The sequence below is a fragment of the Saccopteryx leptura genome, chromosome 5 (assembly GCF_036850995.1).
Source record: "Saccopteryx leptura isolate mSacLep1 chromosome 5, mSacLep1_pri_phased_curated, whole genome shotgun sequence".
Taxonomy (NCBI): Eukaryota; Metazoa; Chordata; class Mammalia; order Chiroptera; family Emballonuridae; genus Saccopteryx; species Saccopteryx leptura.
This window is the reverse complement of record NC_089507.1, coordinates 118,145,372-118,166,627: the sequence shown is the minus strand read 5'-3', so window position 1 is coordinate 118,166,627 and position 21,256 is coordinate 118,145,372. Positions and strand designations below refer to the sequence as shown.

Below are 21,256 nucleotides of genomic sequence, written 5' to 3'. Positions count from 1 at the left end.
GAATCTCTAGGAAAAGCCTTTAAAATCCAGGCAGAGCTCCTGCAGGTGTGCATGTGTGTGTGCAAGCTCAGTCACTGTCATTGGATGAGTGTGGTCTGAGCACCTTACTGGCCTTTGCAAGACGGAAACAGGAGGATTAAATCTACCGCGTCCCACTTCCCCAGCACAGAGGCAGGGTGGCGGCGCTCAATACTCACTCTTTTCCACTTTCATCCTCTTTGACTCCATGAAGGCGACATTCAGTCTCTGCTCGGTATACTCCTGCAGGAGGTCTTCCCTTGCCGCCAGCATTTTCAGGGGGTTTTTGGAAGCCTGGACCCGGCGCTTGGGCCTAACGGCACGCTTGTGCTCGGCCACCAAGGACGTCAACCTGAGGAGCAGAGCGGAGCTGCGGCCTGGGTCTGTGACACCTGCTGCTGGTTCACTGAGGGTCTCTGACCCGGAGCCACAGGCGCCACAGTTTTATTTCCTGGTTTCATCAGTAGTCTTACAGCTCCTTCTCCCGCCCACCACTCCCCTGACAGGAAGTCACAGAACCTTGGGGATAAAAGGGATACTCAAGGAGCGAGTCATGTCATTCAAGAGCCCAGACAATCCCAGAAACCTCCATCCATCCAACCCCATGGGCTCTGCTTGAGGAGTATAGTGCCCAATGGGCAGCTCATTGCTCCCAACCCCAAGGGCCCTCAAGGGCAGGAAGTTCTTCTCTAAACCATCGCGCCCACACACCCATTCCAATTTTCCCCACTGGAACAATACACACGTCTACTTCTGTTACTAGCAAGCCCTTTAAGAATTTATAGCTCAGTCGGTTAGAATGTCATCCTGAAATGCCAAGGTTGCAGGTTCAATCCCCATCAGGGCACATTCAGGGAGTAACCAATGAATGCATAAATAAGTGGAACAACAGATGATGCTTATTTCTCTCCCCCTTCCCCTCTCTGTCTCTCTAAAATCAATCAATCAATGAATCAATCAATTAAAAAAATTTACAGTCAGCCATTTCTTCTCCATTTTATCCCTTTCCTCTAGACTAACCTTTCTTTTTACACAATAATTTTTCAGTTTCCTCACCAACTATCTCAAAAGTCTCCTTGCAACCCATTGCCCTCCTCTGAAATAAAATAGGCTCACAACACCAGTTTTGACTGCCACAAATTAACACAACTCTCTAGGGCAGACCAGATGTGGGCAGTGGGCGGACCCAGTCACATGACTTCCCAACAGATTTTGGTGGCTGTTATCAAATTCCAGCCACACGGGTCTCTGTGCTTTCACGCCTCCTTTATACGTAATACTGCCCTGTATGTGCGTGTGTGAGTGTGTGAACATAAATATATTTCAACTATATATAATGATTTAAACAATTTAAACATTTGGGTTGGGAGAAGAATGAGAACTATGTATGCAAATATCCAAAATATTAGTTAAATATGGGCAATGAAAAATCATTTATTTTTTAGGGGAGCAAATTGAATAAAGCAGAAACATACCAAAACATGCAAAAAATATATCGGGAGTGGCTTAAGGAAAAGTTTATGATGACTACACAGACATAAGGAAGAGATGGTCACTGAAAAATTCTCAGGAAATAGATACACATGATTGACAGCTGTGGGTGTGGCCTGTCCAGTGTACTTTCCCTGCTTCTGGTGAGAGCATCGTCACTCCCCTTGGGGAGGCACACTCACTCCATCCCTAGCTTCCACCCTGGCTGAGGAGGGGATCCAGAGACCAGCTGTGGCCAGCCACCGTCCTCCATCCCCTTTGCCACACAATTGCAGTAGGGGTGGACTCAGCCCTGAGAAAATGAAACCTGGAACAGCTGCTGGAACTACTGGGAAGGGAAGCTGTCTATGCTGAAGGGGCCGAGTAGGTAGCTAACAACCCGGAGTAAGAAGTGGCTGTCTCCCACCACATGGTAACAGCCTGAGAGTGAGGCCAACCCAGAGCAAAATCGGCCAGAGAGACATCACATTCTGCGGCTCCTCTAAGACCCCAAGTTCACACCTAATCTCGTCAACGAGTGACCTGTAAGCTCCCCACGCCTTTCTTCTGCCAATGTCAATCTGACTTGGATTGTTTTTATGGCACTCACAACAGAAGGAACCGTACACCACAATCACTTTCCTTAGCTGGTACAGTCACGTTCCCATGTGAAGGAAGACAGGCCCTCAGACAACACTGAGAAAACCCTCAGATCTACCGATGTTACAAATTCCTGTAAGTTAAGTAACATGCTTTATTGTTTTTTAGTTAGCTGTATTAACTTGAGCCCATGTGATCCAAATATGTTTTTCCAAATAAAAGACAGGTACAAAAATCTCTGCTAAATGGTGCTTGTCTAAAAAACATGCAGAACAATGTTGCAGTTATGTATAAAATCCAGTGACCTTTTTAGGAACAGGGCAAACATCGGCGGCACATGCTATGTATGTGAGACGTTCTGCCCAGATGCACCCCTGTACTGTGGTTCTGGGGCACGCATGTTCTATCCCCCCATGACACACTGAGTCTGGCTCCGAGAATACCCTAGTTTTCTCTTATCCACAGTTTCAGATACCCGAGGTCAACCATGGTATGAAAATATTTAATGGAAAATTCCAGAAATAAACAACTGGTAATTTTTAAATTGCATGCCATTTTGAGCAGCAGGAGGACACCTGCTTGCCATTCTGCTCTGTCCTATGACTTGTCCACCCCGTAGATGCTCCTGCCCATTAGTCACTCAGTGGTCATCTCGGTTACCAGATTGAGTGTCACAGTATTGCAGTGTCTGTGTGCAATTCACCCTTATCTCACTTAATCATGGCCCTAAGAACAAGAGGAGTGCCGCTGGCAATTCAGATATGCCAGTGAGATGTGCCATGCTTCCCTGAAGTAAAGGGTGGGCATCTAGTACAGGAAAGGCATCGTAGATGAAGGGTTTGGTACTAGCCATGGTTTCAGGCATCCACTGGGGGTCTTAGAACATATTCTGCATGGATAAGGGGTGGCACCATAATAATTTGGCTCTAATGAATCTCTGTCACAGGAGTAACATAGTGAGAGAAAAGGTCCTCATGAAAATCCTGGGTGGGGGCTGGTGAAAGTCTGTTCTCAGTGGGAGAAAGACGGGAAGCACAGTCACTTACTTGGGGGCATAAGGGTCAAAAATGACATCAAAGTCTTCTTCCAGCTCCACGGGACTCCTTGGCACAGTGTCGTCCACACTGCGGTAGAACTTGGCAAAGGTCTCGTCATCATCTGGCTTCATCACCTCCTTCACAGACTTGCCGGTGACAGTGAGCACAGATTCTTGCATCCCACCAACTGTCACATCAAAGACATAAATCCATGTAAAAACACTATTCCAACTGCACCTCAGAATATCTTACAAATTATTTCTCCCCTCAGATCCAGGAGTGGAGAAACCATGATATAGACATCGAGGGTCCTATGGATGCATCCCAGGCCTTCTCTGATGTCTCACGAAAGGACTTCAATGTGAACAAAGCTTGCACATGGCCCGGCGGGAGAGAACAAGGCCTGCCTTGCTGTATACAAGCCTGCTAAGTCCCTTTTGTGAGTCAGAGCAGAAGTAGCTACAGCCTCATTCTAGATCAAGCTCAGAAAACCCTTTTTCCCAAAGAGCTACGGAGTGAACATTCTAGGCTCTGCATGGGAGGGTGTATGGCAGTATTGTAACTACTGAGCTCGGCTGCCAAGCAGCTACTGGCAATACAGTGACAAGTGAGCATGACTGTGTTCCAATAAAACTTTATTTACAAAATAGGTGGCATACAAGATTAGACCCCTGGGCTAGAGCATTGTTACATACATGTAATAAACTGTGAATTGTTTGAATTGCTTGCTTAGCCAGGTTAGTGATCCTACTATACTTTTATATTTCTGGTTTAAAGGGGATGTTTGTATTATTCCAACCTTTTAGGGGTCAGTGTCTATGACAGGGATTCCCAAAGTTCAGTATTTGATAAGTTTCAAGTACTGGAAATTTTAATTATGAGATAAGAATATTACTGTACATTATTGTTTTATTTTGTATATTCCCTTGATGTTTATACTGAGATATTTATTTCAATACTTATTTACCAGAATTTTCTTTCAGAAATCATTTGTGATTAGAAGATATCTCAGCTGCTACCTTACTGGGAATTGACACATACAATTTAAAGTTCATCAGGCCCAACATCATGTTGATTTTGTGTAAGTATAAATAATCTGCTTTCAGGGGTAAAGCAAAAATAAATCACAATTCTGATGGGATGACATTTCAAGGATTTAATTTAAGAAGATATCTGATTGGGGTCCTCAATGTAGTACATTATCATATGGACCAGAGCTTGTCATACAGTCAGACTTGATCAGTAACTTCATTGTTAAAAAGATAACAGCAAAGGTAATACTCATAGTACAAATCGGTGCAGTCATCTAGAAGAAAGACAGTTTAGTTGAGGAGAGAGCCATCACAACTGGGGTTCAGAGAGTCTGAGAGAAGAGCGGGTTCCTTGTAGGTTCCCTCAGCTACTCGCTGAGATATGAACACAGTGTGCTCTAGGCAGACGACCCAAGCTTCCCTCTAGCTTCTGGCACATACCTTTGTTATTCAGCCTTCTTAGAAAGCTTTCCAGCCTGTCCAACTTCAGGTCCGACTCTAGCTGCATGTCTGGTCTGGCTTCGATATCTAGGCACGGAGAAACCATCAGTAAGAGAGTACCACGGAGGACTCTTCTCATCCCAGAGCCGCTGGCGTGTCGCCTGCCTTGGAAACTTACCTTCCAGGGGTTTGGAAATGGGTGTCGTACCCCTTGATTTACTGCAAATAGGGGATGCTACTGGCGTTATGGCAGTGGGTGATGCCAGACCTGCAGAACAAAGAGGGGAGCTGTTTAGTATGCCAAGGTCACTTCTGGAAAGTCCCTGGCCTCTGCTGACTCTCTCTTATCTGCAACATAGATTTTAAAACTTAAAGAATTGACAGCCCTGGCTGGATGCTCGGTTGGTTAGAGCATAATCTGGAAGCACAGGCTGCCAGTTCAATCCCAGGGCAGGGCACATACAGAAGCAGATCGATGTTCCTGTCTCCTTCTCTTTCTCCCTTCCTCTCTCACTGAAATCAATAAATAAAAATTAAAAAGAAAAAAACCTGACACACCCACATGCATGTGTGCACACACATATATGTTTGGCAGGCACCGTGACTGTGTAGGACAGCTGCACACGTAGAGAGAATCTGGAGTTTCTAAGGACAGTGGTAGCTGATAAGCTGCTAATCCAAAAGGGACAGTGAGGACATGTGGAAAAACACGTCCACACATGTAAATGGAATAGGGAAGCACAGTAGGTCATCAGAATGCGCTTGAACGAATGGCGTGTGAGTTCCAAAGGCCCTTTGTGGAGGTGGACAGACCTGAAGACAGCGCATCTGCACCACCTCCCATCGAGGAAGAGGAGAACAGGCTGGGCACCACTGGCCTGGCCGGCAAGGGGCTCCCAGCACCGCAGCTCCCTGCCAGGCTAAGGTGAGGGGGACCATCCCACTTTTGGGGGCATCCCTTAGAGCAGGGGTCTCAAACTCACAGCCCACGGGCCGCATGTGGCCCGCCGAACAATGTTGTACTGATTTTTTTTTGTTTTCAACTGCAGTGAGAAAAGTGTTGCGTAACAGTTGCCTTTTGTAGACCTAGTGCGGCCTGCCGAACGGCTGTGATCTTGCTCTGCGGCCCACATGCTGAGTTGAGTTTGAGACCCCTGCCTTAGAGGAATGTGGTTCTATTAAGCAATAAGAACTCAAGAGTGCTAACCTTTTAGATGAAAGACACAGAAGCTTATACATTGAAATTGATTTGTGAGCTTTAAAAGAAGAAATGGAGAGGGACATACAAGAGGGAAAGAGGAATTCCAGCATAAAAAAGTGTCTCATTTGAATGAGATATTTTCATAAAAACATAAATCAGTATACTCCCCCCCCACTCACCAATTTAAGTAGAAGCATTTCAAAAGGGAAATTAGTACATTTACAAAGAACAAAATAAGGTGTCAATGTTTTCTGTATCCATTTGTAGTAACTGTGAAATCGCAGGTGACACTGCCACTGTGAGCACCCCTCAAAGAACAACCTCTGAGGAAGAGGTGAGTCACAATCACTGACAAGGACAAATACATAATTGAATCGCTTTGCTTCTTCCTTCTGTGAGCAAGGGAAAGATGCATGATAGCATAAAAGTTTTAAGGGAAAAAATACTGAACTATAATTTAAAACAAGTTTTAGGTGCTATTCTACAAGTCCTCAAAATGTGCATAGATTTGCTTGAGGGTGTCAAAACAATTTTCAAAACTTATTTCAGTTACCAAACCTGCAAAGGGTTATGTATGAATGAGAAAGTAAATTTTCTTGAAGGATAATAAAGATAGGTGAAATGTTATTACTGGTTCGGGCAGTAAGTAAAATCATTACCTACTAAAAGGATGCCTAAGAGATATGGAAAGGTTCATTAAAACAGATGTCATTAACTCTGAAGCTATGGAACAGGCCAGACTCCTCAGACAGCCGGACCTGGCCCTCGGCGCTGCCAGGGCACCCCTGCTGCGCATCCAGGCATGGAACAGGCCAGACTCCTCAGACAACCAGACCTGGCCCTCGGCGCTGCCAGGGCACCCCTGCTGCCCATCCAGGCATGGAACAGGCCAGACTCCTCAGACAGCCAGGGCCTGGCCCTCGGCGCTGCCAGGGCACCCCTGCTGCCCATCCAGGCATGGAACAGGCCAGACTCCTCAGACAGCCAGGGCCTGGCCCTCGGCACTGCCAGGGCACCCCCGCTGCCCATCCAGGCATGGAACAGGCCAGACTCCTCAGACAACCAGACCTGGCCCTCGGCGCTGCCAGGGCACCCCTGCTGCCCATCCAGGCATGGAACAGGCCAGACTCCTCAGACAGCCAGGGCCTGGCCCTCGGCGCTGCCAGGGCACCCCTGCTGCCCATCCAGGCATGGAACAGGCCAGACTCCTCAGACAACCAGACCTGGCCCTCGGCGCTGCCAGGGCACCCCTGCTGCCCATCCAGGCATGGAACAGGCCAGACTCCTCAGACAGCCAGGGCCTGGCCCTCGGCACTGCCAGGGCACCCCCGCTGCCCATCCAGGCATGGAACAGGCCAGACTCCTCAGACAGCCAGGGCCTGGCCCTCGGCACTGCCAGGGCACCCCCGCTGCCCATCCAGGCATGGAACAGGCCAGACTCCTCAGACAGCCAGGGCCTGGCCCTCGGCACTGCCAGGGCACCCCCGCTGCCCATCCAGGCATGGAACAGGCCAGACTCCTCAGACAGCCAGGGCCTGGCCCTCGGCACTGCCAGGGCACCCCCGCTGCCCATCCAGGCATGGAACAGGCCAGACTCCTCAGACAACCGGACCTGGCCCTCGGCGCTGCCAGGGCACCCCTGCTGCCCATCCAGGCACAGGCACGCAGGAGAGCTCTCGGACCTGGGCCATCTCTTTCCCAGCGAGACAAGTATTTCTCTGCAATGGGGGAGGACAAATAGATTTAAATTACATATTGTTAAAACAAAACACTCCCAGTAGTACTTCATTCCAATGATGTCTGGGCAATAACCAGTCACTCACTCTCTTTGGGAACATTGTCACATCCATCTTGTCCAAAGGCATACTTTGAGTACGTTTTTTTTTGTTTTTTTTTTTCTGAAGTGAGAGGCAGGAGGCAGAGAGATAGACTCCCGCATGAGCCCAATGGGGATCCACCCAGCATGCCCACCAGGAGGCGATGCTCTGCCCATCTGGGGCGTAGCTCCGTTGCAATCAGAGCCATTCTAGCACATGAGGCAGAGGCCATGGAGCCATCCTCAGCGCCTCGGCCAATGGAGCCCTGGCTGTGGGAGGGGAAGAGAGAGATAGAGAGAAAGGCAAGGGGGAAGGGTGGAGAAGCAGATGGTTGCTTCTCCTGTGTGGCCTGGCTGGGAATCGAACCCAAGACTTCCGTACGCCAGGCTGACACTCTACCACTAAGTCAACCGGCCAGGGCTTGGGTACTTTTCTTCCAGGAGAATACTGGAATGCCACAGACACCTTTTGGAGAACTAATTGTTACAGAGATTCTAGGAGTATCTAAAAAAGGGAGAAAGTTCCTAAAATGAGGCTAGGGGAGAGTTGTTTTCTGGCATGAAAATGAGGGCACCATTTGCCTCCTGGCAATTCCTAGATGCAGAGGAACTCGAGGCTGTGAATGAACCACTATGGCCTGATGAAATGGGTTGTCTCCGTGGCTGTGGTGTGGGGGGCGATTTTATTCTGGAGTACCCATTGGATGCCACCGTACTGCCCATCAAAAAGAGCTAATGACTCACGTGGAATACACAACCCAGGAGGTAGTAACAAATATTAGAAAAATAGGGTGCAAAGGTTTTTTCATTAGGTTAAAAAAGTATAAGAACATTGTTTCCTGAGCCAGCAATACAGCATCTGTTATATAAAGATCCCTGATTCATTCAGGAAAATATGAATGAAACATCCACTAAGGGACAGGAACTTCTTGGACCTTGTTCTCTAAACCCACATAGGAGCAAATCTTCTTTCCCTGACTTGGATGTGGACGAGGGCAGGTTTGGTAGTAAGAGATGCTTACAAATAAATTGTGATTTTTAAGATTGAAGAGAAAAACAAAAAAACAAAATAGAAAGTCATCAGGCTAAAAGTCCAGGCTAGAGGTTGGGAGATCGGAGCTCTCATTCAAGTTCTCAGTGTGAGTTGAGTCGTTCTTGATGAGCGTGGCCCTTAAGGGGATGCTTTTGTTAACACAGGGCGGGACTCATGATAAAGCAGTTGAACTTGATACACAATTCTGCGACTTGGTGATGATACATGCTACCTCATTCTGTGGGAGTACATTATCTGGGTTCTCTTTTGATAATTCCAAGAATAGGGAAGAATTTGTGAGAGAAGATTTTTCCACCAAGGTTTGAGTTAATCACAATTCAGGGTCTTTCCCTCCTTCTCCTCCCTCTGCAAATGTTTATTATGAGACTACAATGGGGTAGGCACTACTTATGAGTAAAGATCCTCCAAAGATTATGAGAAAGGGGAAGGATGAATCTAAAGAGCTGATGATGCTATAAATGAACTGTAAGTGACTGTGAAGATCTTTTTTTTTTTTTGTATTTTTCCGAAGCTGTAAATGGGGAGAGACGGTCAGACAGACTCCCGCATGCACCCGACCGGGATCCACTCAGCACGCCCACCAGGGGGCGATGCTCGCCCCTCTGGGGCGTTGCTCCGCCGCGACCAGAGCCACTCCAGCGCCTGGGGCAGAGGCCAAGGAGCCATCCCCAGCGCCCGGGCCATCTTTGCTCCAATGGAGCCTCGGCTGCGGGAGGGGAAGAGAGAGACAGAGAGGAAGGAGGGGGGGGGGGGTGGAGAAGCAAATGGGTGCCTCTCCTATGTGCCCTGGCCGGGAATCGAACCAGGGTCCCCCGCACGCCAGGCTGACGCTCTATCGCTGAGCCAACCGGCCAGGGCATAAGACTGTGAAGATCTTTATCACTAAGTTAGAAAATCTGTTTTCAAATAATACTTTAGAAAATGAAGGTGTGCATACAGGAGACAAAGGGATTCCTGAATTTTAACCATTTCCTACAGAATAAGGAGGATCTGGTGACTTTACTAACCACGAGACTCCTCAATTTCATAAATCTTTAGATACAAGCTGCAAACCAGTTCAAAGAACTCGGACGCAAGAGAAATGACTGTCTGCATGGAAATCCCACTGCCTTGAATTGGACATATCTTTTAAATATCTATGAAACATACCTGGAAGTCCGGGTTTATACCTAGAGAGCTCTGATTTGATGGAAAGGGACCTATAAATTACCCTACAAGGGAGGAGAGAGAAACTCCTTCACCAAGAAGGGCTAACTTGGGTTAAGTGGTTGCCAGATTGCAAGAAAATAGAAATTTAAAAGCAACTATAGGAAAGAACTAAGGTTTCTTAGCAGATTTGAAATTGCTTTTGAAACCTGAACTGAATTTCCAAACTGCTAAGTTTTGAAATGTGACTGACCAAATTACGCTTTTTATATCAAAGATGCTATGTATATATAAAAAGTTTTCAGTAGTAATATCTCAGAAAACCTACTCCCAAACCAACATCAGTGAGACTAAACACTAAAAAACACTGTGGCTAGATTGTTTCAGTTGAGCTGTCACAGGCCCCTGCCCTCCAGGAGTGATGGAACATGCGTGTGCACACACACACGCGTGTACCACGCACACACTCGCACACGCTGACCTTTCTTCACCATCCTCCCGGCCACCGTGAACTGGGTGGAGTCGTTCGCTGCTCCTTTGCCTTTCGTCTTCCAGGCTTCCTCTCTCACCGTAATGAGGTGCTTTCTCTCTTCGATCGTCATTTGGCTCTCTCGACTTTCTGTGACCCGCTGTTTTTAACACGTACAAAGGAGAAAATAGGAGAGAGAAGTGAAAGACAGGTGAGTCTCGGCCTGTAGCACTGTGTGCGCTAGCAAACAGGTAAACGCAGAGGGCTCCCTGTCCAACTCCAGCCACAGCTGCTCTGTCTGAGGGGGTACAGCTTCCTCATTCCCAGGTGGGTCAGAGACCCACATCTACAGTACTGGCACTTTAAATTAAAACATTGTAACTTTTTGTGGTTTTTCTTCTCACTCTTTTTATATTATTATTATTTTTCTTTGGAACACTGGAACATCAGAATGATACTTTGCAAAAATAAACAAAAATGGAGACTACCTCCATGCCATTAACTTTACAGGGTTTTAAAGTTGCTTGGTTTTTACCTATCTGGTTAATCTCAGTTGATGAGAAAATTTTATCCATATATATATGTGTTTGTGTGTGTGTGTGTTTGTTTGTGTTTATGTGTATGTGTGTATCCCAGAGAACACGATCGATTTAGAAAGCCTTGTCCACTAGATACACAGGAATACGGTCAATTGCAGAGTAGGGAAAGCCAATCAGGAGTCACGTGTGGTGTAAAAAGGTTTTTGGGAACTTGACGTGCTTTTTCCTAGAATGACTATGTTACACGGACAGTTAGGCCCCCAGATCCTAACTTTTTAGTCATAATGTATCTGACTGTGAGAGTGCACTATGCTATAGACATCACCTACATACATTTTACCTAGAGAAAAATGCTCCTCTAATTTTCCAACTGGGCTTCAGGAGATCTTCTGGAGATAACCTGCCTCTTGGCTTCCCAAGCCATTGGTGATGCTCAGTGGGCCCAAGGGGAGAGCTCAGGGGGACAGAGAGGGAGCGCAGGGCGCAGCCAAGGTGACAGGGTGAGGAGCAGGAGGGAGCAGCCCCCAGGGCTCAGGCTCTCAGCACCCAGAGGACAGGGTGGACTTGGAGAAAGAGTGTGGGTGCTGGCAGCAGGGTGGACCAGATGGGAGGTCTTCCAGCACAGAGTTTGATTTCTCTCCTCCTCCATTTCACCCCTCCTTTCACCACACAATCCCTCTCCGTGTGGGAGAGGCAGGGTCGGGTGAGCCTCGGGGAGCGGGCCCAGAGCCGTGGGCCCAGGCGGAGGGAGAGGGGAGAGCACCCTGGAGCAGGGCCCTGTGGGCTGTCCACCTCAGGTCGGTCCAGGAAGGGGCTCTGAAGCTGGTGGCGGCCAACTTCCTGGACTGTGCTTCTGCTGTCACCCCAAGACCTTCTTAGACTGAGGAATGCCGTTTCAGCTAAGCTCTGCCTTCAACGACAGCTGAGCTCTCTTCAAGGACATCTGGCATTTCCCCTGCTCCTCTTCTCTCATGAGGTATTTCCTTTGACTAACACAGGTCATAGTGAGGGTTAGGCTTCCAGGGACACAGCGGGAGAGCCAGGAGAGCCAAAGGGGAAGTGCATCCTGGGGGCTGGTGATCTCCCTCCACAATGCCATCTGCCATCCTCTGTGGCAAATTAGCTTCCCCTCACTAACCGACAGGAGATCACCTGCAGATGCGCTGAGGAGGGCGGCACAGGAGCCGGCACACAGAACCGTGGCTGCCTGGCACAAGCTGGTTTGAGCCATGAATGTGGACTGCGCCATCATCTAGTTTATGAATCTTTCCTTTACAGAATTCTGCAGAGCGCCAGACCTGGTTCTGAGTCACTGGGTCACTCAAACTCGGTTAAACACCTTTCCCAAAAAAGACATGACAACAAACAACAATGCATGAGCTGGCCTTGGTTCCTTAGTGGGCTGGCTGTGGGGCTGAAAAGGACATTATGGAAGAAGTGGACACAGCTGAAATATGAACCATGGACTAAACATTGTATCAGCGTGCAATTCCCTCATCTCCATGACGGTTATATAAGTGTGCTACAGACTGAATGTCTGTGCCCCCACCCCCATGCTCACTGGCTGAAATGGAAGGTGATGTAAATAGAGGACCAGGGAGAGCAGCGGGCAGCGCTGGGGGGTGAGGGAGGCGAGAGGCGTGCAGGAGGGAGCGAATGGCAGGGATGCATCTGGTAAAAGACACCTGAGCGTGCCTGGTCTGGTATGAGGACTTTTAAGTTTTAGATTTTATCAAAATAAAGAATGATCAAACATTAAAAAAATCCTTTTCCTTAACTTTCCCACTGACAACTGTTGAAATGACCCTAATTACAAGTAACTATGAATCACATGCCCTTCTTATAAGCTATGAGGCTGACTTGCTAGGAGGACTCCTCAAAATTCATAAAAAAAGAGAATAAGTTTTGTTTGAAAATAAAGTTTCAGGAGTGAGTTTTAATCAAATCAATACAGCACTTGGCTTAAAATATTTTGGGAAAAGATTTTTTATATATATATATATATATGAGGTTTGCTTGTCCACAGATCCAGACATCCTATTTCTGTAGTGAACCCAGGAGCATCTCCCTAGTCCTTGGTGTGGTAGTGGAGTGTGGTGACTGACTCAGAAAAGTGGTGTCCCTAGTCAGCAATTCCATTCCCCAAAACACACGGATTCCCCTCGAGTTCCTGTGAAAATGTGACACATGTGAGCCTTGGAATGCTACAGCTGTTTTAAGATGAAAGCTTCCAGTAATTTAGCAGATCTGTGCTAAGAAGGCGTATTTTTTACTCCCCTCTAAATGAGAAAATCAGACATGAAAATTTTGCTTCTCAAGAAGTTTTACCTTCACTTTACTACTTAGTAAGGCTAGTTTGGGGCCCACTCATTCCTGCTATTTTCACTTTCCATGGCTCTATAATGAGCTATGGAATATAGAACTTATTTATTCACTAGAAAATCTAATAAAATGTATCCCAAATTGCTGTTAAATCATTGAACTCACATTGTAAAAACAAGTAAGATGGGCATCTTTGTCCACTAACTGTTCTTTTTTTTACCTTAAAACTTCATTATTTAACTGTTTTCCCTTCTAAGTTTTTCCTTCCTTGTTTAGATAGGGCCACAGCACCTGCTGTATGAGCACTGTGCCACTTCCCCAGGTTCCCCCAGGTCAGTCAGCGACAGGCAGGGGCACTGGAACAGTGAGAGAGTTGTCAGAACAGAAACAGAAGCCCTGGTCAAGCTCTCCTCCACCTTTCCAACACAGATTCCGTGAATGCAGTGCAGACAGTGGAGAGGGGAGGGGAGGGAGTGCGGGTGTGTGTGTGTGACAGGCAGGGGCACTGGAACAGTGAGAGAGTTGTCAGAACAGAAACAGAAGCCCTGCTCAAGCTCTCCTCCACCTTTCCAACACAGATTCCGTGAATGCAGTGCAGACAGTGGAGAGGGGAGGGGAGGGAGTGCGAGTGTGTGCGTGTGACAGGCAGGGGAGCAGTCGAGAAGAGCGAAGGGTCTTAGGGATGGCCAGAGACTTGGCAGGACACAGACTGAAACTGTGCAGAGGATCAACCAGCAGGGATGTTTCCAGGCTGCCACACTGTTACTGGTGAGTTTGCCTCTGTACACCTCCAGCTGACCCTTCAACATCGCAGGTGGGAACTGTGTGGGTCCATTAACACATGATTTTTTCCCCATAAATAATGTAAACACATTTTCTCTTCCTTATGAATTTCCTTAACAGCATTTTCTTTTCCCTAGTTTACTTTACTGTAAAAATACGTATAATATCCAAAATGTTTTAAGTGAGTGTTCATTTTATCCATAAAGCTTCTAGACAATGATAGTAGGCTATTAGTAGTTAAGTTTTGGGGGGTGAAAAGTTATATGCAGCCTGACCAGGCGGTGGTGCAGTGGATAGAGTGTCGGATTGGGATGCAGAGAACCCAGGTTCGAAACCCCGAGGTCTCCAGCTTGAGCTCGAGCTCATCTGGTTTGAGCAAGGCTCAGCAGCTTGAGCCCAAGGTCGCTGGCTTGAGCAAGGGGTCACTCGGTCTGCTGTAGCCCCCCCCACCTCCTATCAAGGCACATATGAGAAAGCAATCAATGAACAACTAAGGTGCCACAACGAAGAATTGATGCTTCTCATCTCTCTCCCTTCCTGTCTGTCTGTCCCTATCTGTCCCTCTCTCTGTCTCTTGTCACCAAAAAAAAGTTATATGCAGATTCTCAACTGTGCGGGGGGGGGGGGGAGTGCATCTAACATTGTGTTGTTCAAAGGTCAACTGTGCTAAGAAACTACTGCAAATCTTACTAAATGTTTCTGACCCAAGGAGCTGAGACAAAGGAGAGTAGAACCAACCTGTCGTCTTTGGATTAGTGCAGATTTGAGGGTAAAATTCTTCCACAACTGGAGATCTTTATGGGTGAAAAATACTGTGACGTGGCTTTTAAATTTTTATCTTAGTCACATTGAGTTAAACTAAATTATAGAAAGAAATGATCAAAGCACAGGTTAGGTAACAGAAATAAGTGACAAATTGGTATTTCTCAGTTTTCAAAGATGCTATCACCATTTAGAATTCCCGGCCCTGGCAGGTTGGCTCAGCGGTAGAGCATCGGCCTGGCATGTGGGGGACCCGGGTTTGATTCCTGGCCAGGGCACACAGGAGAAGCGCCCATTTGCTTCTCCACCCCCCCCCCCTTCCTCTCTGTCTCTCTCTTCCCCTCCCGCAGCCAAGGCTCCATTGGAGCAAAGATGGCCTGGGCGCTGGGGATGGCTCCTTGGCCTCTGCCCCAGGCGCTAGAGTGGCTCTGGTCACAGCAGAGTGACGCCCCGGAGGGGCAGAGCATCGCCCCCTGGTGGGCAGAGCATCGCCCCTGGTGGGCGTGCTGGGTGGATCCCAGTCGGGTGCATGCGGGAGTCTGTCTGGCTGTCTCTCCCCGTTTCCAGCTTCAGAAAAATACAAAAAAAAAAAAAAAAGAAAGAATTCCGTGCACTGGTAAAGAAATATAGCTTTGCCCCTGCCTTAAGTGATTTCTGTCCATCCTCAGTGCACATAGCCTCAAGTAGCCTCAGTAAAACATGAAAAAGATCTCAGCTCTGAGTAGACCTCAATGTGACCATATTTGGGTCTTGTCACCATCTACCAACTCCTAAGATGAAAGGAGGGCAAATGAGGAAAATCTTATTCTGGCACAGCCCTAGGGTATGTGAGGAAGAAATTGTGTGGAAGCTTGAAAAAGAGACAAATGGTCCATTTAGCCCTAGCCTGTGTTCTGTTTAAGTCCTCTGTTTTCTTCTTGATGCCTTGGCATTACTGAATTTTGACACCAGTACTGCAGAGGAAAGGAGTCTCCTGACCTCTGGGAACTCTGAGAAGCTAGTATCACATAACTGGTATATAAAATATTTACCTGGGAAGAACTCAAGAAGTAAAAATCGGTATTTTGAAGACATTTTAACTTTGAAGTAATAAGACATAGATTGCCTTTGCTAAATGCATTAAAAATTTTTTTTTAATTCATTTTAGAGAGGAGAGAGAAAGGGAGAGAGACAGAGAAGAGAGAGACAGAGAGAGAAGGTGGGGAGGAGCTGGAAGCATCAACTCCCATATGTGCCTTGACCAGGCAAGCCCAGGGTTTCGAACCGGTGACCTCAGCATTTCCAGGTTGACGCTTTATCCACTGCGCCACCACAGGTCAGGCTAAATGCATTTTTTAAAAAAAAATACTTAAAATTATGGAAAGAGCCTGACCAGGCGATGGCACAGTGAATAGAGCATTGGACCAGGACACAGAGGACCTAGGTTCAAAACCCTGAGGTCACCTGCTTGAGCGTGGGCTCATCTGCTTGAGAGCGGGGGTCGCTGGCTTAACTGTGGGATCATAGACATGACTCCATGGTCTCTGGCTTCAGCCCAAAGGTCACTGGCTTGAAGCCCAATGTTGCTGGCTTGAGCCCAACGTTGCTGGTTTGAGCAAGGGGTCACTCGCTCTGCTGTAGCCCCCCGGTCAAGGCACATATGAGAACACAATCACTGAACAACTAAGGAACTGCAATGAAGAATTGATGCTTCTCATTTCTCTCCCTTCCTGTCTGTCTGTCCCTATCTGTCCCTCTCTCTGACTCTGTCACAATAAAAACAAATATGGAAAGAACCTTACTCATGGTGGTGCAGTGGATAAAGCATTGACTCAAAATGCTGAGATCTCCAGTATGAAGCCTCAACGTTGCTGTCTCTGAACACAGGGTCATCAGCATGTGGTCACTGGCTTGAATAGGAGAATTGTCCACACAATCTTAAAGCTTGCCAGCTTGAGCCCAAAAGTTGCTGGCATGAGCAAGGGGACACTGGCTTGGTCCGGGTCAAGGCATGAACAAGAAGCTCAATGTACAACTAAAGTGAAAGCAACTACAAATGGATACTTCTTAACCTCTCTCACCCTTCCTGTCTCTCACTCTCTCTGTCTCTCTCTCTCTCTCAAAAAAAAAAAGTATAAAAAGTTATTCCATGTTTATGAATAGGATAATGTAGCAGTATTGTTAAGGTGTCAGTTCTTTCTAACTTGATCTATAGATTTGGTGCAATGCCAATCAAATTCCCAGCAAGTCATTTTGTGACTACTGATGAACTCATTCTAAAATTTAGGTGGCGAAGCAAAAGATGGAGTAGCCAGCACAGCTCTGACAGAGAATAGCAGTCAGAGGCTGACACCAGCTGATGCTGAGACTCACTATAAAGTGATAGTATAGTCAGTCATGGTACTTTTAGTAGAGTGTGGGTATAAGTGGGGAAAAAAAACAAAAATAGAAAATAGATCAATGGAACAGAATAGAGAGGCCAGAAATAGACCCACACAAATCTACTCAACTAATATTTGACAAAGGAGCAAAAGCAATACAATGGAGAAAGAGTCTTTTCAACAAATGGAAAAACTGAATTGGACATCCATATTGAAAAAAAAGAAGTCTAGATATAGACTTACACCTATCAAAAATTAACTCAAAATCATAAACCTAAATGCAAAAACACAAAACTACAAAATTTGTAGAAAACAACATCGAAGAAAGTCTAAGTGACCTTGGGCTCTGCAATGACTTTGAACAACACTATAGTCATGATGAAAAGAGTAAGTAATAAACTGAATTTCTGCTCTGTCAAAGACAGACATATCAAAAGACTAAGACAAACTACAGACTGGGGGAAAATACTTGCAAAAGACACATCTGATAAAGAACTGTTATCCAAAATGTACAAAGATCTCCTATAACTCAACAATAAGAAAACAACCAGCCAATTAAAAAATAGTAAAATGATCTGAAGAGATCTCACCCAAGAAGATATACAGATGGTAAATAAGCATGTGAAAAGATGCTCCACACCATACATCATCAGGCAAATGCAAGTTAAAACAACAAGAAGACACTGCCACACATCTATCACAGCAATAATCCAAAACCTGCTACCACCAAATGCCGGTGAGGACGAGGAGCAACAGAAACTCTCATTTATTGCTGGTAGGAATGCAAAATAGTTTTTGGCAGTTTCTTACAAAATTAAACATACTCTTATCATATGGTCCAGTCAATGTGCTCATTAATACCCAAAGGAATTGAAAAACTTACAGCTACACACACAAAAAAACTGTATACGAATATTTATTGAACCTTTTTTCAAAATGGCAAAACTAGGAAGCAACCAAGTTGCCCTTTGTTAGGTAAATGGATAAACACATTCTGTTACATCCAGACAAGGAATATTATTCAGCACTAAAAAAGAAATAAGCTTTGCCACTGGCCAGGTAGCTCAGTTGGTTAGAGCATTGTTCTAATATGCCAAGGTTGTGGGTTCAGTCCCCGGTCAGGGCACATATATATAAGAATCAACCAATCAATGCATAAATAAGTAGAACAACAAATTGATGTTTCTCTCTCTCTCTCTTCTTTCCTCTCTGAAGCCAATAAATAAAATTTTTTAAAAAAGAAAAAGAAATGAGCTATCAAACCATGAAAAGACATGGAGGCACCTTAACTACATATGACTGAGAGAGGCCAATCTGAATAGGCTGTATACTCTATGGTTCCAACTATGCAATATTCAGGAAAAGCAAAACTATGGAGACACTGAACAGATCAGTGGTTGTCAAGGATGAGTGAGGAGACAAGGATGAGTGGGCGGAACACAGAGGATGTTTAAGGCAATACAACTATTCTGTAGATAACGTAATGATAGATGCAAGCCATCACACATTTGTCCAAACCCAAACGATGTACAACAGCCAATAATGAACCCCAATATAAACTATGGACTTCAGGGAATGATGATGTGTTGATGTAGGTTCATCAATTGTAACAAATGTACCCCTCTGATGGAGGACGCTGATCATGGGAAAGGCTGTGTGTGTGCGTGTGCATGTGTGATGAATCTCTGTACTTGCCACTCAATTTTGGTGGGAAACTAAAACTTCTCTTAAAAAACTAGTCTATTAAAAAAAGTATAGCCTGACCGCCGGTGGCTCAATGGATAAAGCATCAAACTGGAACACAGAGGACTCAGGTTCGAAACCCGAAGGTCGCCAGCTTGAGCGCGGGCTCATCCAGCTTGAGCACGGGTTCGCTGGCTTGAGTGTGGGATCATAGACATGACCCCATGGCAGCTGGCTTGAGCTCAAAGTTGCTGGCTTGAAGCCCAAGTTCGCTGGCCTGAGCAAGGGGTCACTCTCTCTGCTGGAGCGCCCCAGTCAAGGCACATAAGAGAAAGCAATCAATGAACAACTAAGATGCTGCAACAAAGAATTGATGCTTTTCATCTCTCTCCTTCCTGTCTGTCCCTGTCTGTTTCTCTCTCTGTCTCTGTCTCTCTTGCTAAAAAAAGTATATATGTATATAATAATATATATATTATGTTTAAGAGTTCCATGATATGTCTTTTCACTTCAAGTTGGATTATTTAGAAGAAACAAGTCATGACCCACCTAGTAATGGAAGAGCAGGCTGGCTCCACATCTCAGCCTCTTTTCTGGGTGAACCCTGACTGGCCGTGTAAGGCTGGGCGTGCAGACCCACCTCCCTGCCTTCAGAGGGAAGGACCAAGGACAGCACGGGGAAAAGTCTCCCTGCAGGAGAAGAGGAGGGAGCCTCTACCTGGGAGAGGGAGCTACAGACAGCAGGACCCCTGATGCTACATCCAGCAGCCCTTTGTCAATTTCACATCTGCAACTCTGCGCCTCACACTCAGACACCTGCTTTGTCACTACCAGTCCCTAAGGGACAGCATAGCCATGAACTTTTTAGTAGAGGTCACCTTAGAACAAATAAAGTACTGGTCCTGGTGGGGAGACAGAGGCCCCAAGAGGAAAGTGATGGGGCCAGGTCCCCCAGGGAGAGGAGAACGTGGGGAGCACTTATCAGAGCTCTTCTGACATCAGGGACATTCCAAGGGGAATAAGAAACAATCAAGAATATTTTCAGCTTTAAAGGTTATCATGTATTACGCACTACCAGAATCCTTCAGCCCAGACCAGGTCTCCCCTCTGGAGTGGAGGGAGGGTAGGGGGCAGGAGGCTCTGGTTTCTCATTTCAATAGAACCACTGTAGCCAGCTGATGTCCCTCTGGCCCCCTCTCTGTCCCCTCCATGCCCCACACTGCCTCCATCACACCCTCCTTGTTTACTAAGCTGAGCATGGTGGCATCCTTGCTGAGCCGGGGTGAGGAATCCTCTGGTGTATTCCTTGGGCTTCTGACTGAATTCAGGATATAAAGCTTGGAGATTAAAAGGGGAAACTCTTCTTAAACCAGTTTTGTGAGTATGAGGCGAATTAATGTCATCAGATCTACCTGAAAGTCTGAGCCAGGGATGTGATGTATGTGAATGACTCTAAATACGTGAACTGACCACACACACACACACACACACACACACACACACACACACACACACACACACACAGAAGGAGTGACTTCCGCAAATGAAACAAGTGCTGCCTTATGACTCAGAAATTGCAATGAGGCTTAAACGGGTAGGCTTTTCCTCACCTGATTAATAGATACAAAAGACAGGTGTTTATGGGCAGCAGGTAGAGCAGGAGAATAAGTAGAAGCATACACAGGTTCCTATAGAGAGCAAAGCAAGAGGGTTAGAGGTGAGAGGAGAGTTTGTAAGAGCCAGCTGGGGAGGGGGAGAGACAACAGTAAATTCTCCAATGAATGTTAATTTCTCATTGCAATTTCAGGTATATTTTCATAAGAATCCTTTCCATCTGTTCAACTTTTTTTTTAGAATGCTGATATAAACCCACATGAGCACAGTTAAGTATCTCTGAGTCAGCTTTGGGTAGTAATTAAGTTAATTAATGTCAAGATCATGGTTATTTATACATAGAAGATACTCAGTTATGAAAAGGGGAATCATTATGCTCATTGACAGTTTTAATACTTACCATAAAACATCTTCTTTAAACTTTTAAAGTTTTTTGGCCCTGGCCGGTTGGCTCAGCGGTAGAGCATCGGCCTGGCGTGCAGAAGTCCCAGGTTCGATTCCCGGCCAGGGCACACAAGAGAAGCGCCCATCTGCTTCTCCACCCCTCCCCCTCTCCTTCCTCTCTGTCTCTCTCTTCCCCTCCCGCAGCCGAGGCTCCATTGGAGCAAAGATGGCCCGGGCTCTGGGGATGGCTCCTTGGCCTCTGCCCCAGGCGCTAGAGTGGCTCTGGTCGCAAAAGAGCGACGACCCGGAGGGGCAGAGCATGGCCCCCTGGTGGGCAGAGCGTCCCCCCTGGTGGGCAGAGCGTCCCCCCTGGTGGGCGTGCCAGGTGGATCCCGGTCGGGCACATGCGGGAGTCTGTCTGACTGTCTCTCCCCATTTCCAGCTTCAGAAAAATACAAAAATAAATAAATAAATAAACTTTTAAAGTTTTTTCATTACACAATTCAAAAAAATTAAGGACAGAGGA

General features: G+C 46.4%; 1 protein-coding gene across 1 annotated transcript in view; it reads right to left on the bottom strand.

Moving 5' to 3' along the window:
- SVIL (supervillin) overlaps nt 1–21,256 on the bottom strand; it is a 193,996-nt gene that overhangs the window by 27,563 nt on the left and 145,177 nt on the right. The window contains exons 19-23 of the mRNA XM_066386805.1: nt 10,296–10,443; nt 4,776–4,865; nt 4,598–4,684; nt 3,135–3,312; nt 198–370 (exon numbers count right to left, since the gene is read on the bottom strand). Of these exons, the coding sequence (XP_066242902.1) occupies nt 198–370; nt 3,135–3,312; nt 4,598–4,684; nt 4,776–4,865; nt 10,296–10,443 (676 nt within the window). The remainder of the gene's footprint in view (nt 1–197; nt 371–3,134; nt 3,313–4,597; nt 4,685–4,775; nt 4,866–10,295; nt 10,444–21,256) is intronic.